Consider the following 27,477-nt stretch of genomic DNA (forward strand, 5'->3'; position numbering starts at 1 on the left):
GGCTATGGCTGGAGTTCCTCTCTCTCTCCCCCTGCAGCCAGTGGAGCCCAATGCCATGCTCATTTGTCTTCAACCCCTGGGTCTCTGACATCAGGGCCATTACATCTGCGGTGTTTCATCATCAAAGCAGGGGGAAAGCAGGGCACATGAGACCTGGTGGTTTGCAGACATGTGCTGAAACACAGCACGGGCGCGGCCGACTCAACTGTGGCCCCGGGAACACGCGATCAATCAGAGACAGGGCTCGGCGCTCCCCCCGATCATAACTCTCACGTCGTCAGGATTGAGGAGGCTGAATACGGAGCTATGTTGAGTCGGGCTGAGCCGTGCGGATTTCTGAGCCGACCGGGGGCTCGGTCTCGAGCAGAGGTGAGGGAGAGCTCACAGTTCACCATAGCCACTCCAGAGAGAACTACTGTACGCTCAAAGGTCGGTAATGCGCTGAGACATTGACTTGCTGTGGCTTAGATATTCTACTGAGCTGAGCGCTCTTAGCCACTCACGCACAAAACCTCCTTGCGCACCTGAATTTACAGACAAATAACACGAAGCCCTCAAGATTATTTCCAACTATGTACGTAATCTAAAATGCCCTGACTGTGTAAGGCTGTTGTGAATAACCCTCTTAAAAATGGCCATTCATCGAACAGCAGAGGACCGTGCGATCTGAATGGCACCCTGAGTGGCTTAGCCTTGGAGAGCAGCGGCTGCAAGGCTGATAGTTGTGTGCAGAGTGTGTGCTTGTGCTCTCCCTATGCTCTGCAGAAAGCCATTGCACTCACGTCCACTAACAAGCTGAGTCCTAGCCACCAAGCTGCCTAATAACATCTTTTTTTTTTTGCACAAGTTTGAGGAGAACATTCATTTGGGCTGGAGATAATACAGCATGTAGGACACAAAGGATAAGAGGAACAGGGAGAGGTTTCTGTCGTCCTCTTCCTCGAGGAAGGAAGGACGATTGAGGCTATCTGAGTTTGGAAATGAAAAGAGAAAAGAACAGAAATATGTGCATAGGTCGCTCTTCAAAGACTCTTACTTTGCAGGGAAGCCAACCTCTTCCCAGGTGGCTGCTGACATGGAGGGCCATTTTTTTTTTCCAGGTCAGAATTCCCATTAAGTGGCCTGATGTAACTTTAATACCACACATATTAAAATATAATAGTGTGTCGAAAATGGAAAAAAGCACCAAAAGAGACAGAGTGAGCGAGACAGAGAAAGAGAGGAAGCGAGAGAGAGAGAGAGCAAGAGAGAGAAAGAGAGAGAGAGAGAGAGAGAGAGAGAGAGAGATGGAGTACAGACCATGATTGCAGCTCACTGGATTTTTTCCAACACTTGCTGCTTGGACTTGCCTGAGCTTCCCTCCCAGTGCCTTGTGCTGACGGCCTCGCTCCTGAAATATTTTGCTTCGTCTACTGTGGGGCAAAAAGCAGTGCTCTCTCTACAGTATCTCTCTCTTCGACCCTGACGGAGTCAGTGTGTGTCCCATGTCTGTTTCTCGCCTCATTTGACACACATTTTATGACATTGCCATTAACACAAAGTAATGAGCCCGAAACGCCGTCAGTGCTTAAAAACATTTGTTATGACATTCATTGCTGTTTTTGCACCAGAATACAGATGTTGCTGAGCAGGGCACTCTATGGCCTCTTTGGGATTTCGCTAATTACAGTTTGAGTCAATCTATCCATTCTGTATTAATGTTAGTGAACATATTGGGGCCTATTACCAATGGAGGTGCAGTTCATTTAAAAAATATATTTTATATTGACAGAAATAATCTGTGCCATCTATGCTGATGGCAAAGGTGTGATCAGACATTTCAATGATGGCGTTTTATTTGATGTAAAGACGTATTCAGCAAACACAATGATTCTCACAATGATTCTCTAACCTAAATGTGTGTGTGTGTGTGTGTGTGTGTGTGTGTGTGTGTGCGTGTGTGTGTTTCTTTGCGTGGCCATCTGTGCAAGTGTTAAGTACACACATCCTCTTGAGGCACACCCAAACCCAGAAGCAAGGTGTTTACCTCCTTCAGGCAACCCATAAAGTTGTTGCTAACAGGAGATCCAGGCAAGTCGGCTGTGCTAGGACTGCCTCCAACATAGAAAAAGTCGTCGGAGCCTAGCATGGTGTAGTCCTCTTGTGTATATCCAGTGGTGGTCAGTATTCCATCCACGGATATTGTGACCTAAACAACAAAGCACAGGGAAAGGACACGCTATACTCCAGTAGGCTACTCAGTGCAGTCCGGCTTTCTGATTTTGCCCTCTTTGTGCCTGAGGCCTGCTTCCTGTCTATCTCGTATCTGGTTTGTAATTTTGGTCTGAAACCCATTTTCATGTCTGTTTCAAAGAGATTATTATTTTTTTCTTGTCTTTGCATTATTTTGTCCAGTTTGGGATTACTTTGTGGACTGCAAGCCCATATGAGAACCTAATTATTCTGGTTAAAAGAAGTTAATAGATTGCCCAGTGTTAGTATTCGCCCTGCTGCGATTAAAAAAAAGAAATTTTGCAGACACAAAAATGGTGTTAGTAAAGTTCTGTTAGTTAGTTACTGTATGCTAGGGGTTTGTCATTAGTAAGTTTAGCTAGTTAGCTCTCTACAAAAGAAATGAAAACAAATGCATGCTGTAGTGTTAGAGTGGAAGCACAAGCATTTTGAAGCACAAACACACTTTGCATTTGGTTAATAGTTTGTTTTCAGGTGCTCTGAAGACGACATGCTATTCTCTCTCTTTTTTTTCTTTTTGATGCATGGACACAAAAAGAAAAAAAAGACCAAGAGTTTATGTTAGTTGAAGGAAAAATAGACATTTTCCACATGGTGTCAGGGACAAGCAACAACACATGACTTGTGCCAAAAAACAAAAACAAAGAAGGCAGGACTCAGAAACCACAAGAAAAAAGAAATAAATGAAAATCAATAAACAAGCCACCAGAGACAATCACGAGTTTCATGTGACAACCATGACAACGAATGAGCAGCTGAACAGCCACAGTGCACATTCTTGAATGCATGCCATGCAAAGTGAATGGAAATCAAAACTGGCTGAGCCCAAAGAACAGTTGGTCAGCCAGCCAGGAGAGGACCCTCCTTGTAAACCACTGCTTGGTGCAAAAGGCTCGAAACGATGCTCCTAAAAAAAGGTGGGTCACAACTCAATTGGAAAGGAAAACAAAAACAAAAACAGTGAAACAAGGAAGGAGAAACCAACGGATGAGAAGAGAGAAAAAACTAAAAGGAGTCGAAAAAAGTAAGCAGAAGAGTACCAACCGCAGTTCCCCTTTTTTTGTTAATGACGTCTACAGTGAAAAGAAAGAAAGGAAACACACGGCAAACCCAAACTAAGAAACAATTAGAATGATATCTACCGAACAATGTAGTTTGTTTACCATAGCGTGTCCAATGCCTGAATGCTTTGTGGAAAAGGGGGGAGAAAGGAAATTAAAAACTGTGAACAGAATAACGATTGTTACTTAAAAAAGATATGATGGTTACTACAGAGGTTAGTACATTGTTAAAAAACGTCAAAAAATATATAGGTTAGTAGAATGGCACATTCCATGAATGACGTTAGTTGTTTTGCTTTTCCAAAGCATGTTAGTAACACATAGGAGAAAAAAGGGCAAAATAAGTCTATACAAGAAAAAAGCTGGTCAAATGAACTTCTAGTGCAGCCCCACAGACGGGGCCAGCACTGAGATCTATGACTCGGTCTGTGTGCACAGAATGACAGGACGTCTTGTGCCCAGTGAAAGGACTGCTCAGTAAGACTCAGCATTTCACAAGCTCCCAAAAGTCCAGCCCCCCCCCCCCCCCCCCCCCCCAGCAGAGTACATGACTGACAGACATCAGAGAGGACGACGAGACGGGAGAAGGCCTAAAGCACATCAGGTGACCCTCTTTAACGAAAGTCTCTCCGTTTTTTTTTTCTTATTTCTGTTTTTTGATCATTCTCCAGTTTATTTTTGTTTTATGTCAGCGATTGAGAGGTTTGCAGTGTGGACCAATCTAGCCATATCTTGACAATTCGCTGCTCCTATACAGTACCTGCTTTACGGTCAAAGTGATGAACTTTAGGTGCACTTTACTGCAATGAGAGAAAGCAAAGAAGAGCCCTAACACAGGATGGAAGGAATGAAGACTTTCCCCCATTTGGCATGCATTCCCTAAATGCACACTCAGTTTTTCCTAAAACAGCTCAGTAATGTTATCCAAATCCATTCAGACATTTGAGTTTAAACAGTCACACAGACTATGAACAGGAACACCTCTAGAAGTCTAGGTCTAGAAGTCTTAGTTCTACTACCTAGATGCTATGGTACGTAGCATTGCAAGTCATTATCAACAAATGTCTGCTACAATTTCCAAAAACAAACCACAACAAAAGAAAATCCCTAAGAGATATTTCACAGCTAAGACCTGAAGGTCAATAGAGCACCTCTGTTAATTACAGTGAGAAATAAGGTTGCTGATGAGCAGTTGTGGCCTCTGTTCGCAATCATGGCACTGCTGCAATTATCAGTGTTGAGCAGCTGGCTAGACTGTCAAGCCATCAGAGGGAAAATGAAAATAAAGATATGGCCACTCAATTTCAGACACTGAACTGTGTCAGCCTCATAGATATTGGGATGTCTGTTCGTGGAGACACATGGATACATCTCTTGCCACGACAGTGTAGACAATAAACCTTGTTACTTTGCTAGTTAAGTCAAACTTACTGCAGCTCATTTGAAAGTTGCAGCCTACCACAAATCAATCAGAAATGTAAAACCTACATTACTGAAATTCAGGAAACTATTCAATAGACCACATATGTTAATATCTAAGTAGTGAAACAATAAACATGGTTTATTGAAACCATCATCATTAATCTATTTAATCAGAACTGAGAGTACCGCTAAAAGACTTTCTGGTATGAAATTATACTTAGGACTCCCTACAACTCAGAATGGTGTGTCAAGGGTTGGACATTATACAGAAATAATGTCCTGCTGAGCTAGTGTCCATCACTACAGACACTGACTTGCACCCATTGCTGCGCACTAAGAGACATTAGGAAATCACTTAATATTAAAATGGTCAGCCACTAGCTTTGCATCTAAATATTTTTCTTAAATACATGCAAACATGTATACCTGCCTTAATTGTTAATTGTAATGGACTGTCTATTTACTGTCAGCAGAACACAATAAAGTTCAAACGAGCAGAACTCTAGAAGTGTACACATGTATAATCAGGTATTGCCTAGAAGAATTGATAAAATAAAGTATTTGTTCCAGAGTACTGCTTATTTGAAGGTGATTTAAATCTGATGTTTTGTTTGTTTTTATTGCTTTGCTTGCTTGTGTGTTTGTTTGTTTATTTATGAGGTCGATCTGCACAAAAAACCTGACTTGTTGTTGCTATTGATGTGGCAAGGATAAGAGACAAAGAGGTAGGCAGCAGATCCAGAGATGTTCCTGCTCATATTCTGCCATTTTTGTTTTGTCTTCATTGCTTATGTGAAATGTCAAACAAAATTTCACAATAGCTTCAATGTTGAATAGACAGACAAAACATTTGTTTTTTTATAGGTTCAGTTTGGTGACTGCTCCAGTGTTAAATTTTCTTAAATTTACTCCTTAATTTCAACCTCTTCCGCAACCTTCTGTACTGTTACCTGACGAAGATTCCTTGTTACTTTGACATCATGCCAATCATTGTCATTAAATTTCCCATTGACTGGCTCCACCAACGCTTCAAAGGCCCCGGAACCCAAATTAATGACGAGCGAGACCGCCCCGTTTTTCAGTGCCAGATTGACATAGTCTGCCGATTTGCCCGTGTGGAGCATCAGTCCGTTCCTTTGGAGGGTTCTGAACGAGAGCGTGATTTCGTCGCTGCTGCTTTGAATGGGGTTCAGGGACAAGTCGTAGCAGAAGTATTCCGATCCTTTGAAGGTTGCAACATATTCTTCCTTGCCTGGATAAGAAGACACAAAGAGAGAAAGAAAAGAGAGATAGCTGAGTTTCTTACAAAAAAGAACCATAAAACAGTATTTGCATCTATTTAAAATAAACAGTTTACAAGAGCAAAGATAACCAAGGTTGAAAATAACCCTTTCACCTAGACTTGCAAGAGCATTGAAGCAACATTCAGTGTAAATACAATGACAATTCACACGTGGGGATGCATACATGTTTGAACCCGAAACCTTCCTACAGTCTCTCCATCACTGAAGCTCAGCGGTGCTCCCAGGAGCCCCAAGGTGAAACACAATCGCTCTGGGTCTTCAACCACAACCACAGCCTCAGTAACGATGACTTCGGCGACTGCCATCTGTAAACAGCTTTGCACATGCCAAGACATAACCCCTCCGGTGCACAGCCGTCGAGCTCAGCACAAACGCACGACGTGCAGAGTGCTTTCCGCTTGATGTCTCTTCCCACAAAGCGGATTGTTTACCTTATCTGGCACCATTGTGTGCTTGAATGAGAGGTATAATGCCGGAGGCAGTTTCCAGGGTCTTACACTGTATTTACCCACAACTTGCCCATTAATCTCAAGCAATACAAGTCTGCTTACAAAGGGAGGGAGAGAAAGAACAATTACGCATAATTTGCGGAAAAAACTGCATTTGACACCACAAGAGCCCCATTTCTCACAAGGTAACCATTCTATTTGTGTGGTGGCAGAAGCTGGCCATTGTGGTTTTGTGTTTTGGACGGTTATGCACACACAGTGTGTGGTCATAATTTCAGTAGGACTAAACAACTGCTCTCTGAGCGGCACTGCAGCGCTGGGCGTTGGGTTAAATTTGTGGGTTTGACATTGCATTGTTCGTCAACTCTCAAGGAGACCTCATTAAAATAAGCAGCTGTCTGTGGTGCCGTAAACTAGAACATGTAAACATGGCGGATGTGTGTTATAAACTAGCAACAACATCTGCTGAAGCTCTTCTGTCTGCCTGGGGGGACAAGGGCTCACATAATACTGGGCACTAAGCTAAAACACACACACACACACACACACACAGACCCACACAGACAGACCCACATAGACACACACACACACACACACACACACAAACATGCTCACAGTTTTATTAGCATGAATAAACAAATCTGGAGGGGGAAAAAACATAATACCAAAACAAATCCAAGGTCAGCTGACTCCAGATGAGTGACAGTACTATCTGCTAACAAAAGAGGTTATCCAATCCTAGGTACAATAGGGATCTCAACAAGAAACAGTGAACATGGGTTAGATAAGACAGACTGAGGTGTATTTATGGGCAACTCTTAACTTTGTACTCGGCTGTCCAAGTGATTGATCACCGTCATATGACTGACAGATGTCTGCCAAGGCTACATCTTCCCCAAACCCCTTCCATCTGATTTTATCTAAACCTCTCTCCCTTGCATGCACGCCATCTCTATTGCCTTCTCTCTCTCTCTCTCTCTCTCTCTCTCTCTCTCTCTCTCTCTCTCTCTCTCTCTCTCTCTCTCTCTCTCTCTCTCTCTCTCCCATACCCATACACACACACGCACACGCACACTCATTCATTTTCAGGGCTTTTTTGCTCAGTCCACTGCACTGCAGCCAATCAATACTGTTAAAGACTGCAGCCTGCGCCGTGGCACATATTGTGGGTTTATCTATACGTATCTGTGTGTGTGTGTGTGTGTGTGTGTGTGTGTGTGTGCAGTCAAACATATTGTTCCTATTCAGTCGAATCAGTGGCTGGCTACTTCCAGAGCTGTCTATCCAATAGGAAGCAAGGCATACGAGTCCTCTCATTAGTCTGATAATGTGACTGTGGAAACGTGCTGATGCCCTCCAAGACATCAGGGCCCTTTGGCGGATGCTCTTGCATAGATGAGAACAGCGTTATCTCCATGCTACGGCCGAGGTAAACGCTATCTCGGTCACGTGGATGGAATTGGCAGCGATCTAAGAGGATATTATAATAGGAGCAGCTCTAAGAGCAATAGAGGGCTGACCTCTCGGGTCAGCGATGTTGCTGTTAAAGGCTATTCCAAATGCGCTTTCAAAATCAAACATGCAAGTCTCGGACTCTCCAGAACAACATCAGACAGACTTTATAATTCCCTCCGTAAATGGAAAGCGCCACTCTGAAAAATGGCATTTCTGAATGAACATGCACACTCTGTTTGGGTTCATTATGTCCTCTCAACTGAAACTACCCCTTTCGCCATATCGATTAATGTTGATTGCTATTTAATAACACCCATAATTATAAGTGGCAGTTGCTTTTGCTGGTAATTAATGAACTGGTTGGATTTGTGCACCTGTGGTTCAGGAGATAGCACATGTATTGATTGGGCCGAGGTTGTAAAATTACCGACTACTCAAATCCAATTACAGACAGAAAAATGGGCCACGGGTACTGTGGCGCATGGCATTTGAGTGCCAGAGCAAAGCAAAACACGAGGCAGAATATTTGCTCTCCGCTGCTTGTGAGGGCACGGCGACAGCGTCGGCGTCCACGACTCCTGACAGTCACTCATTACCAAGTACAAAGTGACGAGCAACGAGATGTCAACAGTGTGGGCCACCACTGTTGCTAAAGGTTGAGGTCAAGGTGTGACACTAACAAGACGGTTGAGTCATCTTCTAGGTCACGCTCACATAAACTGGACAGAGATGTCACTGCCTTTCATGGCTCCGCTGTAGGAAGGTTGCCCATTATGATCAGTGCTTCACACCGCTTCCAAATATGCAATATGCATTTCAAGACGCCTTCTGATGACTAAGTCCTTTATGTAACCAACAACCTACAAGTCTTCCTGAATTTGATTTTTAATTTATTCAGACAATGAGACATTGCACTATTGCATGAATGCAATGAAATGACAAAAACAGCAATATTGGATGGATGCTTAAACAGAATAATTTGACAGCAAATTCACCTGAAAAAAACACCTGAACACCACAGTAAAGCAACTTTCAATACAAATTTAAAAAGAGGCTTTGTGAGCTGCTTAGGGTTTTTAAAGAGGATTTCACTGTTATCTGACAGCCGACACATCTGATCAGGATCATTCTAGTCAGTGACTGAAGACAGATGTTTTTTTCTCCGTAGTGATGGGGACGAGACCGCCTATGCCGAGTCCGAGACAAGACCGAGTCTTTGAAGGGTTGAGACCGAGTCGAGACCAACTCCGTTGGTTTTCAAATACAGTCGAGTCCAAGTCAAGACCAAGTCTTTGAGGAAGCAAATCCGAGTCGAGACCGAGTCCTTTAGGAGTCGAGACCAAGACCATAAAAACATGTCAGTTTTCATATTCATGATTTAATATCACCCCAATTAATAATCAACAGTTAGGCCCAGGCTTGCAATTTCACCATTTTAGGGGCAAGGCCACTTGGCCTTCAGTTGGGCATATTTGGTGGGGGGCACAAAGGCCACATGTCAGGGCACCAAGGCCAAAGTTAACTATACAGTAGTAGGCTATAAAAATAATCAAAGTTGTATTTAGCCTATTCACAGCAGTAGACCTGCATCACTGTATGAAACATTACAAAAACATGAAACATGACATATTACATAGAACTGTAAATCATCTGATCATCTAATATTTAGATGTCTAGGCTATATTTAATATTTATATTTATTTTATATTTGGCCTGTTATGGAATCATGTATTGAACAATTTAAGCACAGCTCAGCTTTAAGAAACTCAAATAGCCTAGATGCATGCTTAGCCTTTTTTGATCACTAAGACTCCTTTCACAAACTCTTACTCAGCTGTATATCCTCTGATTTTAATATTTACCTATATCTAGGCAATATTTGTAACATTTATTTTGTATTTGGCCTGTTATGAAATCATAAAGAACGATTTAAACACATTTTGAAACCTAAAGACCAAAGTTGGAGACATGAATGTAGACCTTGCTGCAGATTACATTTTTAATTTAACCGGAATACTCTGGAACGGCTTACTGTACAGGGGACTGCTTTATTTCTGGTAAGGTCTGCTGTTTATTCTGATATATGGTTTGTCATGTGTTGAACTAAGGGTTTGTGAAGTATTCCACCGAGATGAATGGGTAGGGAAGATGGGTATAGCACCTTATGTAGACGTTATGATTAAATCGAATTATATTATTTATATATATTTATATATTATACGAGCCTACTTCAGTCCATCAGCCCGACCATCGCTCCAGCTATCACACATGTGATCAATGCCTCGCTAACCTCCGGCACATTTCCAACAGCATTCAAAATGGCCCGGGTAACACCGTTACTTAAGAAAGCTTCTCTCAACCCTGCTCAAGTCGAGAACTACCGCCCTGTCTCACTACTGCCTTTCCTATCCAAAGGCATTGAACGAGCAGTCTCCAAACAGGTCTCTGACTTCCTTTCACAGAACAACTTTCTGGATCCAAATCAGTCTGGGTTCAAAAGCGGCCACTCTACCGAAACGGCTCTGCTGTCTGTAACAGAAGCCTTAAAAGAAGCCAGGGCGACCGCTCGGTCATCAGTACTCATTCTGCTTGACTTATCGGCTGCCTTTGACACGGTTAATCACCGTATCCTTCATACCACTGCTATGCAGATGACACACAGCTCTATCTGTCCTTTCCACCTGATGACCCCTTGATTTCAGCACGGATCTCGGATTGCCTTTCAGACATAGCTACATGGATGAAGGCACACCACCTCCAGCTGAACCTCTCAAAGACTGAACTGCTGGTCATCCCAGCTAAACCTACCATACACCACAACATCAACATCAAATTTGACTCCCTGTCTGTTTCACCGACCAGGACTGCAAGAAATCTAGGAGTTGTTCTCGACAACCAACTAAACTTCTCAGATCATGTTGCCTCAGTCGCCCGGTCATGCCGCTTCGCACTCTACAACATACGGAAAATCAGGACTTACTTGACTCAAGATGCTACCCAACTTCTGGTTCAGGCAATAGTCATCTCACGACTCGACTACTGCAATGCCCTCCTGACAGGTCTCCCAGCCTGCGCAGTGAAACCACTTCAGATGATCCAGAACGCGGCGGCGCGCCTGGTCTACAACCAACCCAAAAGGGCACATGTTACCCCGCTGCTCATCCAGCTACACTGGCTACCTATGGCGGCCCGCATCAAATTCAAGTCTCTAACGCTTGCCTACAAAGTAGTCTCCGGTTCTGCTCCCACCTACTTGAATGCCCTCATACAGACTTACACTACCTCCAGACCGCTGCGCTCCTCTGACGAACGATGTCTAGCTCTACCACCGGTACACTCAAGCCAATCCAAACTTTTTTCATCTGTTGTTCCTCGTTGGTGGAACACACTGCCAGTTCCTACAAGGGCAGGGACATCCTTCTCCACTTTCAAAAAACTCCTGAAGACCCAGCTCTTTAGAGAACATCTACTCTCATAGCAACACTTACAACAAGTCTTACTGATCCTAGCACTCACCAGCCGTTTTAAACTGACAAGTAACTGTTAAAAACAGCACTCACCGACGCACTTATTCTTACTGTACTCTAATGTTTTTTAAACTGTCCTAAAATTGTGAGAATTGTTCTAAAACTTACTGTTTACCATGTTGTTAGTCGCTTTGGTTAAAAAAGCGTCAGCCAAATGTAATGTAATATTATTTACTTTTCTTGAAAGTTTAATGAATGTTGATATTCAAATAGTTTAATGGCTGTGTATAGGTAGATATTTGACGATAACTGAAAGTTGGAATGGCTCTAATGTTTGCTAGCAGTTATGCTAAGATTTTTAACTATGCTAACCATGCTACTTAGCTAATGTTTTATAGCAGTGCTAGCAATGCTAACATGCTAACCATGCTACTTAGCTAGCTTAGCTAACGTTTTCTAGCAGTTTATTGAATGTTGATATTCAAATAGTTTAATGGCTGTGTATAGGTAGATATTTGACGATAACTGAAAGTTGGAATGGCTCTGATGTTTGCTAGTAGTTATGCTAAGATTTTTAACTATGCTAACCATGCTACTTAGCTAATGTGTTATAGCAGTGCTAGCAATGCTAACATGCTAACCATGCTACTTAGCTAACTTAGCTAACATTTTATAGCAGTTTTGATTAACATGCTAACTATGTCAGCAATGTTAACTATACTAACCATGCTACTTACCTAACTTAACTAACATTTTCTAGCAGTTTTGCTAAACATGCTATCTATGCTAGCAATGCTAACATGCTAACTATGTTAACCATGTGACTTAGCTAACCTAGCTTATCATTTTTAGTAATTATGCTAACAATGCTAACTATGTTAATTATGTGACTTAGCTAGCCTAGCTAATCATTTTTAGTAGTTATGCTAACTAGCATGCTAACAATGTTAACATGCTAATTATGCTAACCATGTTACTTAGCTAACTTAGCTAATCATTTTTAGCAGTTTTGCTAAAAATGCTAACAATGTTAGCAATGTTAACAATGTTAGCAATGCTAACATGCTAACCATCTGAACCAGCTACAGTGGGTAGGAGTCATAGTTGATGACAAGTAACAGTTACAATGGCTGAACAGTTAAAAAGTTCAGTAGTTTAAAGGGTTAAATTGTTTAATAGTGAAATATTGTAGTGAGGACTTTTATTTTGAAACAGTTTTGGCAGAGGAAGCAGTTGAACAGGATGTGTAGTCTTAATAGGGCCAGTTTGTATGCTTAAAGCCTAAGACTGGCAGTTGATCCAGGTGGCCTGAACACCTGCCATAGGATTCTAATTGCTTAACGGCCGTATTATGATGTCACAATCGGCAATGTTAAGTCTATGGGGATTTTTAAAAAGTTTTTCTTTAATAGTTTAAAAAGTATAAAAGTTTCAAAGTTGAAAAGACATAGCAGCTTGGTCCGTTTGAATACCTACGTTACAAAGTTTGAATGAAGTTTCTAAGTTAAACTGTTCAAGAGAAATTGCGTATGTTGTTGTACGTTGTTGCCTTGGAAAAACAGTACAGTGCATTTTCATGCACTGTAATAATAAGACTCCGGATTTCAATAGAGGGGATGCATCCCCTCTAACAACACAGAACCTGTATATTATACAGTACAGCTTGCTTCTTTGGCTGTTTCTGTAAGTCACCCAAAGCCCTCTGCATGTCAGTGACTGACAATCTGTAAGTCAAGTTCAATATTAAACTTGACACAGAAAACAAACCACCTCTGGTCACTTGCTGACTAACTGTGCTGTATCAATGTGTGTCAGCTGATCAGCTGTATTTAGTAGATGTTCTATTAAAAATGTCCTCCTCCTCCTCTACCACAGGTTGACCTGACATCTTTGTGCTCACTACACAGGTGATAATGGCAAACAATTGTCAAAGGTCAGGGAAGACAACCTGGTGAGAAAGGGAGACATTTACATACGGATGACCCTTAGGGTGCTGGCATATTTCTGACACAATCCATTATGGAGACAAAAATAGGGCGCATCAACACTGCCCTCTTTTACTGACACTCCAAAGCAGATCCTACAGCCTTCCTTTGTCAGCCATCACTTTCACCATGCTTTCACGCCATCTCTTTTTCACACTCCCTCCTTCTCCTTTTCCCTCCATCTCTCTCTCTCTCTCTCTCTCTATCATGTCAAGTCACACCTCCATCTTAGAACCCCCTTTCCTCCACTCTCAGAGAAGGAGAGCATTCTCCCTTCCACTACCACAGCTTGTGCTCAGGTTCAGGGGAAGTTCAGCATGCTAACATTTGGGGATATCTAAGAGAAGGTGATCAAGAGCTGCACAGACAAGACAGAAAGCATGAAAAGGAAATTGGAAAAAGCTAGGTATAAATGCACAAAGCATTCACAGAGCATCCACATTAGTTTCTTTCTATCTTTTTTAAAAATTCTTATTTGGTGCATCATCCTCCCTCCTGTTTACCCCCATCTCAGTATTTCTCTCCAGCATTCACATGATTGACAGACTATTACAATGATAGGGGTGTTAATGTCAGGCAGCCTCTCTAAGCTGCTTACATCATGGGGAAGAGGTAGCCTTTTTTAGAGTGCTGCCTCCTCTGAGGTATCCTTTATTAATGGTGACCTTCGCATTTTCTGTAAAAGAAAACAGCAGAGAGGAAACATCTCAAATTTATCTGAGCTGTGGGATACTGTAGATATATTTCCCCTCAATTATGTACTGTAGGCACAGGGTGGGTATCCCTCAATTATTCATTAATGTTGGCATCAAAACAAAGCCAGAACCAAAGCATGAGTTTAATGAAGATACAAATCAAACTAATGTCTCCTCAACTCCAAAACAAAACAGCCTGAATACTTCAAGGCAAAGGAAAAGACACCCTGCACCACACAGACACGAATATCATGCACACAGACACATATGCACACGTACACGCGCATGCGCACACACACACACACACACACACACACACACACACCTAGAGCCATTGTGCGCCAAATCTCCCCATTAGTCATGCTGAGAAATATGACTGTGGATGCCTCCCTGGAGGACAGTTTCATATGCATGCAAAGGTGTTACTGTGTGCCACTCCAATCAACATGAAATACAAACGTGACCTTGCTTCAAAGGCAAACTATTAGTTATCATAGCACAATATGGATACAATATGGACACCCCTTACAAAATATGTATAATGGGTGTTTATGAATGCATAAACTGGATAATGTATAGCTTCTAATAGCTAATGTTTGGATACATTAGTGTGTGTGTGTGTGTGTGTGTGTGTTACAGTTTTTTTTCAATCGCTAAAAAGCGCTTACCCATACTTCAGATACTTTTTCTAAACTCTTAACACAGACTCACACCTACAAAACACAATTGGCCAAATGGATAATTTTCTTCTCAAAAACACATTTTGTTAAATATATACTAACTCTTCATTTCCATACAGAACACATCTTTCTCTGCACACACCAACTTTACCAAAACACTGGAAATCTGACTCAAAATGAAATTATTCTGTCAAAGAATAACACTTGTTTTCACTTAACAAGGTACATGCAGTCAATCAAAGTACACCAGGTTTCAAAATACTGGCTATTGTTGACATTACAAAAACTGCATAGACTTGTATGTTCCAGTTTTACAGGTATTTGCATGCAAAACATGCTATCCACCGTTTTTACACTAAATTTCTTGGTTGGGAACTGTATGTCCACTTGTAATGTTCACATTCAAAAGCATTCCAGTAAAAACCAAATCCGTTTTTTCCCTTTACTGTTTACAGGTACAGTAGAAATACTGTTTATAGTATGATTGAACAGAAAAAGTTTTACAGTATTGCTTACAGTGAACAGAATATCCATGAAACACATAAAAGCTGAACAAAAAACAACAGCAAAAAGCCCAGATAAAAAGGGGGGGAACTAAAAATAACACAAAATTACTGTATCTAATCTCTGCGATCTTCAGAGTTAGGCCACACGTTTTCATCAACATCGCATCTGATCAGATCTGATGCACCTGGGATAAAACCATTTGGAAGCAGAGCAGAAGCAGAGGTTTTTATACTGTATCTAAGGTTTGGAATATTGTGTTTGCTATTGTGGGATGTTGTGTGTTACAGTTTTTCTCGATCGTTTTGATACCTGTGTCAACTCTGAAATCACACTCTCAAAACAGTTAACACCCGTGTCTGAACAAAAGCACTCTGGACAAAATGACACATTTTGCTTGCAAAAGGCTGTTACTCTCTCAAAACACTTAAAACATGCAGCAAAAGCAAATCTTGCCTTCAAACACTACAACTTGTTGCCAATTAAAAAACACTCTTTAATCAATCATTACACACTGGACAACAAAATGCAAAATCTAGTTTTTGCTATGTCTGTTCCATTACTTTCTCATTTTTCTGGTAGGCCTATCAGAAAAAAACTGTGAAAAGAGAAAAAGTACTGAATAAAAAATAATTTATTCATTCCTCCCAAGATGTAAGACATACAGTAAATACCTAGCAAGATACAGTACATTTCATTTAACTACAACTTGTCATTTTTAATCAAAATAGACCTACAGTAAACACCTTTTGTACTGTTTTCTCCACCAAATAGGCAATACAGTACTTTGTCTAAATGTGCATTAGATCCATACTTGCAAATAGCAACACAGAACAGACATCTCTTATGTATAATGAATGATTGCTGATTGAAGAATTGTGCAAAGGAGTTTCACACAGGTGTATCAGAGATTCAGACTTATGCAAGGAATCACCTGTGAAAAGATGTTTTCCTTTTGTTTAGCATGGGAAAACCAATAGAGTTTGGGGCTTTTGAATGACACCTGTGTTAACTGTTTTGCAAAAGGGTGTGAGAAATGTGTGAACCCAATGAAAATGTGTGAACACATTCGCAAGAGATGACTTCTGCTGTGCAAAGAAAGTAGTCATGAAGACCAAGTGGGTTCTAGTTTACTTAAGCAGGTAAAAGCAATCGAGAAAAACTGTAACATTTGTAAATACTACAAAAACAATCCATAGTTTTGTTGGGAGGTATAGCTTGTCTGTTAAGAAAATGTAAGCATTGTGGAAATGTGTTCACTGGCTGCATATTGTGTGAAAACGACATGAAATGTGTGAATGGTATGGCCACAAAAGACCGACGCTGTGCTAATTGTGTTTAGAGTTTTGAAAATGTGACAACTGGTTAGACAAACGCTTGTTGAAAAAAACTGTAGGATAGGTTAGGGTGACATGGTAGAGCAAGCACTGACTTACAGGCGGTGCTTCAGTGATGTCACTACCTGTGGCTAATTGGGTAAAAGCACACCTGTCCTGGCAATCAGGAGAACGAGCACAATTGGTATGACACAAACAGCAGAGCTAGCGTGTAGGGTAGCTGTTGGGTTCTTTCTGTGGTTTGTTTGCGTTGCGAGTGCGGAAGGCTTTTAGTTAATATACAAAACCTAGACCGCGAAAGGCTTGGGCCTGCACCGCGTTGTAAAAGTGTGTGTGTGTGTGTGTGTGTGTGTTTATGTGTGTATGTGTGTGTACCTGCATATGTGTGCAAGTGTGTAGGTGTGCTTGTTTTACAGTATGAATAATACAGTACTTTCACTTTTAACAGTTTCTCTTCTATACTTGACACACAAATTTTGCAGATTGTGCCATGATGTTACCAATGACTGCTGTGCAAGGGTTGCACTGCCCCAGACCCTGAAAGTTGATCATGTTTTGGTCAGTGCAATAGACGTGCTGTTGCGTACGTTGTCAGCTGACACAAGCTCTGACGAATGCCTTTGTAATGAGGTGTATGTCGTGAGAAGTGTGATTTATGCTTTACATAAAGAGACATTTAGGCTGTCACCTTGACTGCCAACAGTGGCAGTCACCTCGGAGAGGCTGCCTTAATTACCAGAGTTAAATAAATTGCTCATTGTGGGGCTGTGCTTATGACTCTGACATTAGAATTGATTTCACACATTTCTTCTGCCCTGTGTGAGTATATCCAGTAGTGATGGCATGCAAGCATGTGAGCACAGACTGCACTAAGCTAATTATAACGGGGCTGTCTAAAGAAAACTGTGCTGCTTTCCGTATGAAAGATGATTAACAAAATTAACTTGGAAAAACCTAAGGGTTTCAGAGAAGCCTCACACTTTTCCTCAAAAACAAACACTTCCTTGTAATGTCCACTACACTAACACTGTGGCACTACAGAGGGGAAGCTATAAAATGTCTGTTTTGGAGAGCAAAGGAGCTGTGTGTGTGTGTGTGTGTGAGAGAGAGAGAGAGAGAGAGAGAGAGAGAGAGAGAGAGCACAAGGACAGCCCGAGAACGCTGGAGCTAACACAGGAGTCAGCAGGATCAGATAGGAGGACGACTCCCCAGCCTAATTGGCATTGTTGCGGTCAGGTGGCGAGGCAACCCATTCCCTAGGATGAGCTCCAGGATGGGGAGAGACACCTCCTCCCAGCAGACCTGTGTGCAGTCTCTCTCTCTCTCTCTCCTCTCTCTCGCTCTCTCTCTCCCTCTCTCTCTTTCTGTCTCTCTCTCTCTCTCTCTCTCTCTCTCTCTCTCGCTCTCTCTCTCCCTATCTCTTTCTCTCTCTCTCTCTCTCTCTCTCTCTCTCTGTGTTTTGGCTGAGTGGATGTGTGGGCATTCAAGAAGCTCTCTAAAAAGGAAACTGGGCTTGCAAACACAAAAAGTGCTGCCTCCTTGCAAAGCTTTTTGTGCGTATGCCTATATACTCTTGACTGTGGGGAGTAGTACTTTGGAAGTGCCTGGAAGATATTAAGATATTACTATCTTAACTATAAGTGTACAAGTATCAACACTAAATACTAGTTTCATAAGAGATGCATAGTTTGTATGTACACATAGCGTATCAGTGTCAGCCAACCTAACTCCAACCTGACCCTTATCCTTCCATTTGCCCCTAAAGCAGGTTGGGAGTAAATCACTTTACAAACAACAACGGCAACATAGGGGATGAGCATGGTGTACAGCAGACTACCTGTCTGCTTTTCTAAATAATTAAATAGCTCTTGGATCAGGAAGGATGGATAGATGGATGGGTGGAGATACTGTCCTCCTAAGATCAGCTCATAGAAGCACTCATTTATTAGTTTCCCATGGATATCTGCAAAGTCTATAAGTGCAAAGTCTGTAGTGTAATTAAGTTTTGCTATGTTGACCTATTATTTTCTGACCAATTATATTCTGCAATAATCCTGTCAAATGACTGTAGCTCTGCAGTGTGAATGGGTACAGTGGACACCCACATAAACATTAACCAATCAAGAAGACAGGAAGGTAATGTGTTACCCAACCAAGTGATAACCTCCATAACCTTTGCTTTTGAACATGGCTGTCCCATTGCTGTGTGAATCTCTGCTGGGTTAAATGTTCTGCCATATCGGGCTGCCATATTGGACCATTTTAGTCTTTGCCCCTGACACGCGCTGGTTTCCTCATCCGCAAGTCGAGCTGCGAGGTGATGAGGCATGTCAGGGCCAAGAAGTAATTCAGTGGCTTTTAACGAGCTCTAATTGTGGCGAGGGTCTGTTTCTGGCAGATTTCTGCTCAGCGTTTGCCGTCACGCCTCGACTCGGAGAAATGGGACACGTTTTCTCCCTCTGTCTGACACCAAAGGAATACATGATAAAGCACTAGGCTCCCAGACAGCAAACGCTCGCGCACAGACACTAAAAATGGCAGCACAATTCCCCCACGGCCCATATAAGCTAAATATCAGCATTTGCATTGGAGCCGAGACAAAGCCTGTTTTACGAGGCGTTTATGGAGCGTTCTATGACGCTGCAATGACACAGCGCTGATTGAGGGCTTTCCTTGCCTCTGATCTGGGCTTGGTGAGCGTAGAGCAGGCTCGTACCACAAGGTCCTCGCAACGCAGCAGGGTCGTAATGTTGTCAACACAGTTTCATGTCAATAGCTTGAATGTGACTGGCACCATAATGCACTGAAAATGCTTGGCTCAGAATGAACACTGCAGCTAGACCCCCCCTCCCCCCCCCCCCCCACACACACACACTTCAGACACCCTGACAAGTTTGATTAAAAAAATGTCATCCTGACTTAGCTCATCTTTGTCACATTAAGTACAGAACAAGAATAATTGGAAGGGAATCCAATTAAATTTGCAGAGGCCTTAATAAGTTTTGGGAGGTTAGAATGGAAAAGGGCCTCTGGAACATCCAACAGACACAAGTCCATGCTGACATTTTACCTTCTCCAGTGTGTCCAATACCATTCACAATTTGACATTTCACCTAAGAGACAGTGAAATTCACTAATAGGGATGAACCATCCAAGCAAAAATCAGACATCTCAAACTGGCATTTTCAGAGCTTTCCTCCTCATTAACAGTGTTGGCTGGAGAGAGGGAGAGAACACAGTACATGGGAACACGCGCCTAACCCCAATCATCAACGGGTTCTCCCTCCAAACAAAACAAATTACAGCTATAGTACAATAAGTTTGTGTTGCATACATATACTGTACAAAGTATCTTGATGAGATAGGATAAAACAATGTGCAATACTTTAGAAGTATTCCAGATTTACAGCTGGAAAAAATGATGGCTGAAATAAAATGATAATGGATGAAAATGTAAATAAAAAAGTAAAAAATAAATGTAACATAAAAATCTGCAAAACTTTAAACCATCAATTCAAACTTTTGAGAGTGTCGGCATTAAAAGTTTAGCTGGGTAAGCTTATGCCATTTTATAACAGCGATAAAATTCCTAAAGCATCTCCTAAATTCTAGTGGCCTGAAACTATGCCAACAGCCTCTTTCTCAACATCCTGGCCCAGTTTCGTTAATAAGGCAAATTGTAAAACATGTCTTGCAAATATGTAATGTTCTCTCCCATCTGACCACACATTTGTATTCTACCACAAACAAGGATGTGGAAGGACTAGATACAACAACTTGATAAAATCTGTTGGACTTGGAAATCCCCATAAATTAGGCTGTCTACTTGTGGTTCAAGGGATTCACTGCACTTTTATGGGTGAAAATAATCCATCTCCTGCATTGCCATAACAATCTAAGAAATATAAAAACTAGACTTTCCAATGATCTGTTGGAGTGTCAGTGCACAGCACTTTAATATACATAAGATCCTTGTGGTTTTCTTTACTGCAATACCCCCCAAAAAGAGCACTGTTTCAACCAATCATTTGATCACTATTTCTCAGTCTCAACAGGCTGAGCTTCTGTGGTGAATCGGAGCCTAGTTTCTGGGTTCGCTCTGAAAAACATCACGTGGCACTGAGACAGAATCGTTTGGGCACATTTCCATTTAATCTGCCTGCTTGGCAAGGTCACATCATCCAAGATGCAGTGAGGCACCAGCGGGGTGGTATCGGAGAACATAGGATGGGCACTCTTTAAACGGAAGAGATCCTGTGATCTCCTCTCCATACCACTGGCCACTCAACCATCTCAACAAACACAGAATTATTTTCTGAAATGATAGTGGCCACATTTACATTGATGCAATGCATTTACATCAAATTACATGATAAATCAATTTACATTCAAATGAATTGCCTTGGTTTAGTAAATATGTTTTAATAGCTAAAATGATACAAAACATAGTAGCAGACTGCAAGCAATGACGCACTGCTGTAGTGTCAGGTAACACATTCCTAATTCAACTTAAATAGAATGTTTGACACATGCTGGGAAAAAAATCCATAATCCTTCCCTGACACAAAGTCAATGCCTTCACAACTTCAAAGACTAAAGAGTCCTCTTCACTCACACCTACACTGTACAAGGACACCTGGGAATCCTTCGCACATCTACCTGTGCAGCGCTGAACACGGCACTGTCAGGGAAAAGGTTTCTAAGGCTCTACATCTCAGCCGAGTCTCCATCAGCCACATTCTCTGACTTGTGGCCTCAGTTGATTATAAATTATATATTCTAATTCGCACAATGATCTAATGGTTATTTTAAAGAAAAGCAAGTGAATAGTCAGATAGATAGATAGATAGATAGATAGATAGATAGATACTTTATTGATCCCCAGGGGAAATTCAAGACTAGTCATGACTACAGACCTTATTTCCATTTGCACAGTGAATGCCGAGGTCTCTCTCTCTCTCTCTCTCTCTCTCTCTCTCTCTCTCTATCTTGATTCTTTCACTCATTCTCATCCTCCCTCCACCCTCCACCACCACCAGCACCACCCCGCCCCCCTGCTCGTCCACACCCTGGTGAAGAGGTGGTCGTTCATCTCGGGGAAGATGCTGACCCGGCCCTGGGAAATGACTCACTTTGTCATGTTACTGTTTCAGCAGGGCGCTCTGGTCCCTGCCCGCTGATGAGAGACCAAGGTCAGGCCCGTGTCGGCACGTCCGCGCTGCCACTCCGCTTGTCACGGAGGCCCTGAGAGATGTGAGGGGCGGCCGAGGGGTAAGGGCGGGGAACGCAGGGCCACACCAAGGGCTGGACAGAGCCAAGGCAGGACCACACCAAGCTGTGCCTCGCCAGTTGTCAAAGATCATGTTTTATCGAGAACGGTGTTGGCGGTGGTGGTGGCAGTGGTGGGGGCAGGGATGACTGAGGGCGAAAGAAGAAGGGAAGAAAAAAAATGTTGGACTGGTAAAAAAAAGAGATGAGCACGCACTTTGTCTCATCCGCTTTTGAAAGGGCTTGATAGATGGAGACACTTTATCGCTGGGGTTCGCGCAATGTTTGTGTCCTGCGCCCAAAGCCAGACATTGTGACGGTGTGTGCAGATGACTGGCAGTTACTTTAACAGCTTTTGTGGAGGAGCTGTAAATTCTACAAAAATGTAAACCTGTATCTTCTCCAGCCAGGAAAATGTCCCCCTCTCAAAAGAAAAAGAAAACAAACGCTCAGTATGTTTCCCTTTCTCAATGTTACCTAATTCACATTTACAATGCAATTTCACATAGCATCCCCACATACCTGAGCTCTGTTTGTGTTTTCTTCTCTCTATCCTTCCTTGCCTTCCTCTCTTTTCAATTTCTTCCTCAGTCCATCCCACCCATTAGGGACCGGCTACCGCTGCTAGCCTCCTCTAATGCCAGCAGGGACCAAACATTGGGGATAAAAGATATTCAGGCGCACGCGGTGCCAAGCGGAAGAGAGGGAGCCGAGGCGAGCCGAGTTGAAATGCGTGGCTGTCGCCAGCAGGGTCTCATGGCATAATTCAGTGCAGGGGGTCTTGCATTTAGCGCGCTAATTAGCGGCATTCACCGACGACAGAGGGGCTGTGCATGCGGCAGCCTTAATCAGAGAGCGAATTGAACAGCAGGGACCAGTGGAGGGGAGAGAAAGCCATTTGACACTGGAGGCACAGAACTCTCCCTCCAGGCAGAAGAGAGTGAAGTGAATAGAGAGTGAGGCATTACCAGAGGGAAGGACGCTAGTGAGCAACAAATAAAGCCATACACAGACAGCTGTCGAAGTAAAAAACAAGGAAATAGGGAAAGGAAGGGTGTATCAGTATTGTTGGGTGATGTGCTGGCCACTGTATTGCAAGTCCACTAAATATAAGCAAATGCAATCTACTTTGAATTAAGACTATTACTGTAATTGGACTTCATGATCTTATAAAATAAACTATGGCCCCTTCTTTTATCATGAGTATTTATTTTTGTTTAGACCACAAATAAGCACACTCAGTTATTAAAAGGCCTTAGACCTCATCTCCAGGGCGGAATATCATAACAACTAGAAAAATCACTTTTAATTAGAGGCTTTAATTTAGACCTTTTCAAGTCTTAAGCCACAAGAGCCTTTAATCAATATCAAATGTTTCTTGTTGATGTTTGTGTATTCCTTCTGACAGACACTTCTGCATAAATATCCCCAAATTATATTTTTAAGTAGACATGGCATCAAAGAGAACAAAGTCTACAAACAAAGAAAAAGCGTGGTGCAGAATTAGCTCATAACCAACAGAGACAAATCCACAAGGCAGTTGGTAGTGCACAAGGAGCCATATCCATGTGACAGTTAAAACTGAGCAGGGGACGTGTGTATGGTACCATGACACACCGAGACAGAAACTTTTTTTTTTTTTTTGGTGGGGGTCCTTCGTAGGCAGATTCCATCAGGACCCTCGCCCAGACTGTCAAACCCATCTACCTATCCCACGCATCAAGCTAGCTGCCATGGTAAGCACAACTGTTTTTGCCATATGTCTCCCCACTCTGCCAGGGCCCTCCAGCTTGAGCTGCTGTGAAGGGGCTGAGAGGAGAGGAGGGGATGGGGGTGCTAACTTCTGAGTTTGGAGGAGGCATACGCTTACTTTTTATACTTTACTTATTGCCACAATACAAGTCAAGTTTCATCAGGAATTTTATGAAGCGTCCAACATCCAGTCCAAGCAATGAAAGCACCTCTATCTGGTTCATCATCAATGCCTGTGTCCAGGATATTATAGTCATGAACCCAGAGTTGGAATTACACTATGACAATCGGGGGTCAACAGTCCCTATCAAAAGGTAGTTTTTTCTTTTCAACTCAAATGTCAAGAGCCAATGTCACTTGTGTGTATTAAATCTAGCAATCACCACGAGTCTAGTAACTAAGGTAGGCATACAGTACACTCAGGTATGCATGCACATCAATAGAGGATGAATAGCCTACAGTAGACACTGACAAGATTTAGCAGTAAAAGAACCAATATGCTGCAGGGAGGTTGTGCATAACAGTATATTAGTGGGGGTCAGGGGGACAGAAATGCTATTTACATTCCATAAGAATATATTGAATATTTCAATCCCCCCAGACTGTTGTTTTTATCTCTTTTTTGGGGTCTTCAGGTCCTAATCAGAGGGGTCAGACCACCCCCCCCCCCCCCCCCATCACCCCCATAATTCAAACTGTGCATGGAACACGTTAAAATGCATATCTGATCAAAAATACTGGGTATGGACTGAGACAGAATCAATAGACTAGATCCTTTACATTGGACGCTAAATGGAGGAAGGTGAGAGAGGAGAGCGCTGGCTCAGTGACCGTTGGCAGAAGCAGCTCTAGGGGCCGACAGAATGAGATTTAGGCTACTACTGCTGAAGGGTCTTAAAAAGCCTCCTCTTCACCTTCTCCTGACCTCTTTCTCCTCCATTTGTTCTACCCTTTCATGGTAAACAGAGAGATGCAGAAAGTTCACCAGCTTCATTCACATCCAACTCCCCTGTGACCACCCTCCCCCCACCCCACCCCCCGCCCCACCATCCAAATAAAATGCCAGGGGCTAGTTTGGAACAAGCAGAGAGGCTTTGTGACAAAGGTTTTTATCCTGTTCTTTCTTTGCTTCTTTTATGTTTTGTGTTTTTTTTTGTACTGCCTTTGTCCTGCCTTTCTGTCTCCTACTCTAAGAGAATAAATCCACTGTACACTGTTTGCTTCTCTCTCTCTCTCTCCCTCTCTTTCTCTCTCTATCTTTCTCTATTCTCTACCCCGCCTCTATCTCTCTCTACCCCTCTTCCTCTGTCCCCTAGTGGGGATATGTCTGTGCCAATCAGACCGGCAGCATGTCTGACCCTCTCATAAATTAATGTGATGTTCGCTCAGCCATCTACCTTCTACCTATGGCTTCTCACAGAGGATTCAGCCCCCTACCCTGATGTCCCCTGGGCATTGGTACGGGCCTCGGTGTGCTTCAGTACCTGTGTTTGCTAGCGTTTGCCACCCAGGGAGCCATCCCGCCAGCCTACCAGCCCCTTGCTGTGCATAGCTATTGGGGGGTGAAGGCAGTTGGCGGGGGGTGAGCCACCAGAGAGACACTTCGAAAGACGTCTGAAAGGCCGACACACAGATGCATGTGTGCGTCACCTGGCTCTGCTGCTTGCCTCTGCCTCTCAGTGTCTCTGTCTCTGTCTCTGTCTCTCTCTCTCTCTCTCTCTCTCACTCTGCTGCTCTCCCTCCCACTTTCTTTCTCTCCAAACATCTCCTCTGTCTTTCTTTCCCTCTCCTCTCTCTCTGTTACTCTCCCTTTCCGCTTCTTCCACTCCACACTCCTCTTCCCCTCTCTCTTTACCTCCCTCCCTCTCTCCCCCCCTCTCTCCTCTCCCTCCCTATCTCCCTCCCTCTCTCCCTCCTCTCTCCCTCCTCTCTCTCTTTCTCTCTCATCTGCAGTCTGTGGGCCCGAGACCGGCAGACCTCTTCTTGGCTGATGATGACTCATGGTCTGGCACCTCAGTCTGCTTAATTTCTATCCCACCTCCCCCTTTTTCTTATCTCTGAGGGCCTCTCCGATTTTCTGTCTCCTTCTTCATGTCGCAAAGTTTACCTTTGAAATTTGTTCGTAAGTTAACTATCTCTGTGGTGCCTTTTAAAGAAAACAGAAGCTCAAATTTTTAATTACTCAACAACACCCACTACACTATACATGTGTTAGTTTTCCCAGAGTGCAATGTGTTTATAAAATCACAATTTAGTAAAGCAGAACTAAAGCAACACTCCTGCACAGAATAAACTGCTTATTCTATTCTGCTCACATATTACCAGACAATTTGTGGATAGATAGATGAGTAGGCCTACACTAGGCCTACACCTTGCTCAAAACAGCAAGGACAGATAATCAGCCCCCAAACGCACACAGCAGATGATTTTCAAAAAGGCACAGAGCACTGGCCTTCAACGCGACAATCGCAGCTGGAAAATTCCATTTGATCTCGGCACGCCGCTCGTCAAAGTCCTCTCCCTCTGGTAACTTAAAAGCGCCATTTCCAAGAACTCGTCAGAGAACATGGAGTAATTCCATTTCCATCCCAATTCACACTGAATAATCGAGCAGTCGAGAGCTGCAAATATTGGTGCATTTTTAATGGCTTTATGGAGTTATGGAGTTATTACAGGGCCGGCTGTACCCGAGGCCACTCTTTCACGGCCGTGTGTGGGAGCCAGGTGAGGGAGAGGCATTTGGGAGGGGGTGGGGTGGGGGTTGTGGTTGCAGCACTGACGCCTGATGTATACCGACAGGTCGAAGACAACTCCAACCTCACGCCAGCCCAAGGCAAGATACTCAGGTTAAACTGCCAGAGAACTTCGGCTAAAAGATGGGTGAGGTGTCTACGAGACTGAAGCTAAATCACACATACACACGTGCAAGCATACGCACACACACACACATATACAGATAGATACACAACCATGATGCATCACTAAATAGAGTAGGTATGAGAGTTTTCTATAATGAGTTACAAATGCTGGCATTTGCTTTTGAATAAACAAATGAATGAAACAATAAATCAACAATGGATGGAAGGATGGATGGATGGATGGATGGATGGATGGATTGATTGCTAAATGAATGAATAAATGTTTGTATGTTAATGTTAATGAATGTGAATGAAAAGAAAACATCTATTTTGACTTTTTATTTATTTTGGTTTTTTATTTACCACTGCTGGCAGAAGGTTATCTTTCCACAGTGACCTGCGGCTGATAGGCTACTTTGTCAAGGCGAGTGACATCAAGCCAACGTGTAATTGCTCTTTATCCTGTGAACATGGGCCAGGGGACAACAGACTGGATCCACCCAGGTCCATTACATTGATTCATTCCACTACAAATGAGAGCTTCTGTTACAAGCAGTGTGAAGTGTGTGTGTCTGTGCGTGTGTATGCGTGTGTGTGTATGTGTGTGTGTGTGTGTGTGTGTGTGTGTGTGTGTGTGTGTGTGTGTGTATATGTATGTGTGTGTGTGCGTGTGTGGGTGCGTGTATGTGTGTGTGTGTGTGTGTGTGTGTGTGTGTGTGTGTGTGTGTGTGTGTGTACGTGTGTGTTACCTGCTGCTCCCTGCTCCCTGGTCCCTAGCTGTGTCTGTACCCATTTCCCCTCTAATTAACATCTGAAGGTTTGCCCGGACAGACTATTACCCATTTGTGCTGCATGTTGCTGCTGCACTCACACGTAATGTTGCTGCAGAGGGAGAAAGGGATGAAAAGGCTTTTTTACGGTAGAATGAGTTCATTTAAAGTGCACTGCAGCCACTTTATGAAAGATTCATATGTAGTCCCACCTTAAACTCCATTCTCCTGCTTTCCA

At 42.8% G+C, this 27,477-nt stretch overlaps 1 protein-coding gene across 1 annotated transcript in view; it reads right to left on the reverse strand.

The window, feature by feature from the left end:
* The window catches only part of LOC121685278 (neurexin-1a-like), a 278,292-nt gene that overhangs the window by 185,773 nt on the left and 65,042 nt on the right, over positions 1–27,477 (reverse strand). The window contains 3 exon segments of the mRNA XM_042065720.1: positions 2,027–2,188; positions 3,396–3,419; positions 5,666–5,967. Of these exon segments, the coding sequence (XP_041921654.1) occupies positions 2,027–2,188; positions 3,396–3,419; positions 5,666–5,967 (488 nt within the window).

The sequence above is a fragment of the Alosa sapidissima genome, chromosome 16 (genome assembly GCF_018492685.1).
Source record: "Alosa sapidissima isolate fAloSap1 chromosome 16, fAloSap1.pri, whole genome shotgun sequence".
NCBI classification, from domain to species: Eukaryota; Metazoa; Chordata; class Actinopteri; order Clupeiformes; family Clupeidae; genus Alosa; species Alosa sapidissima.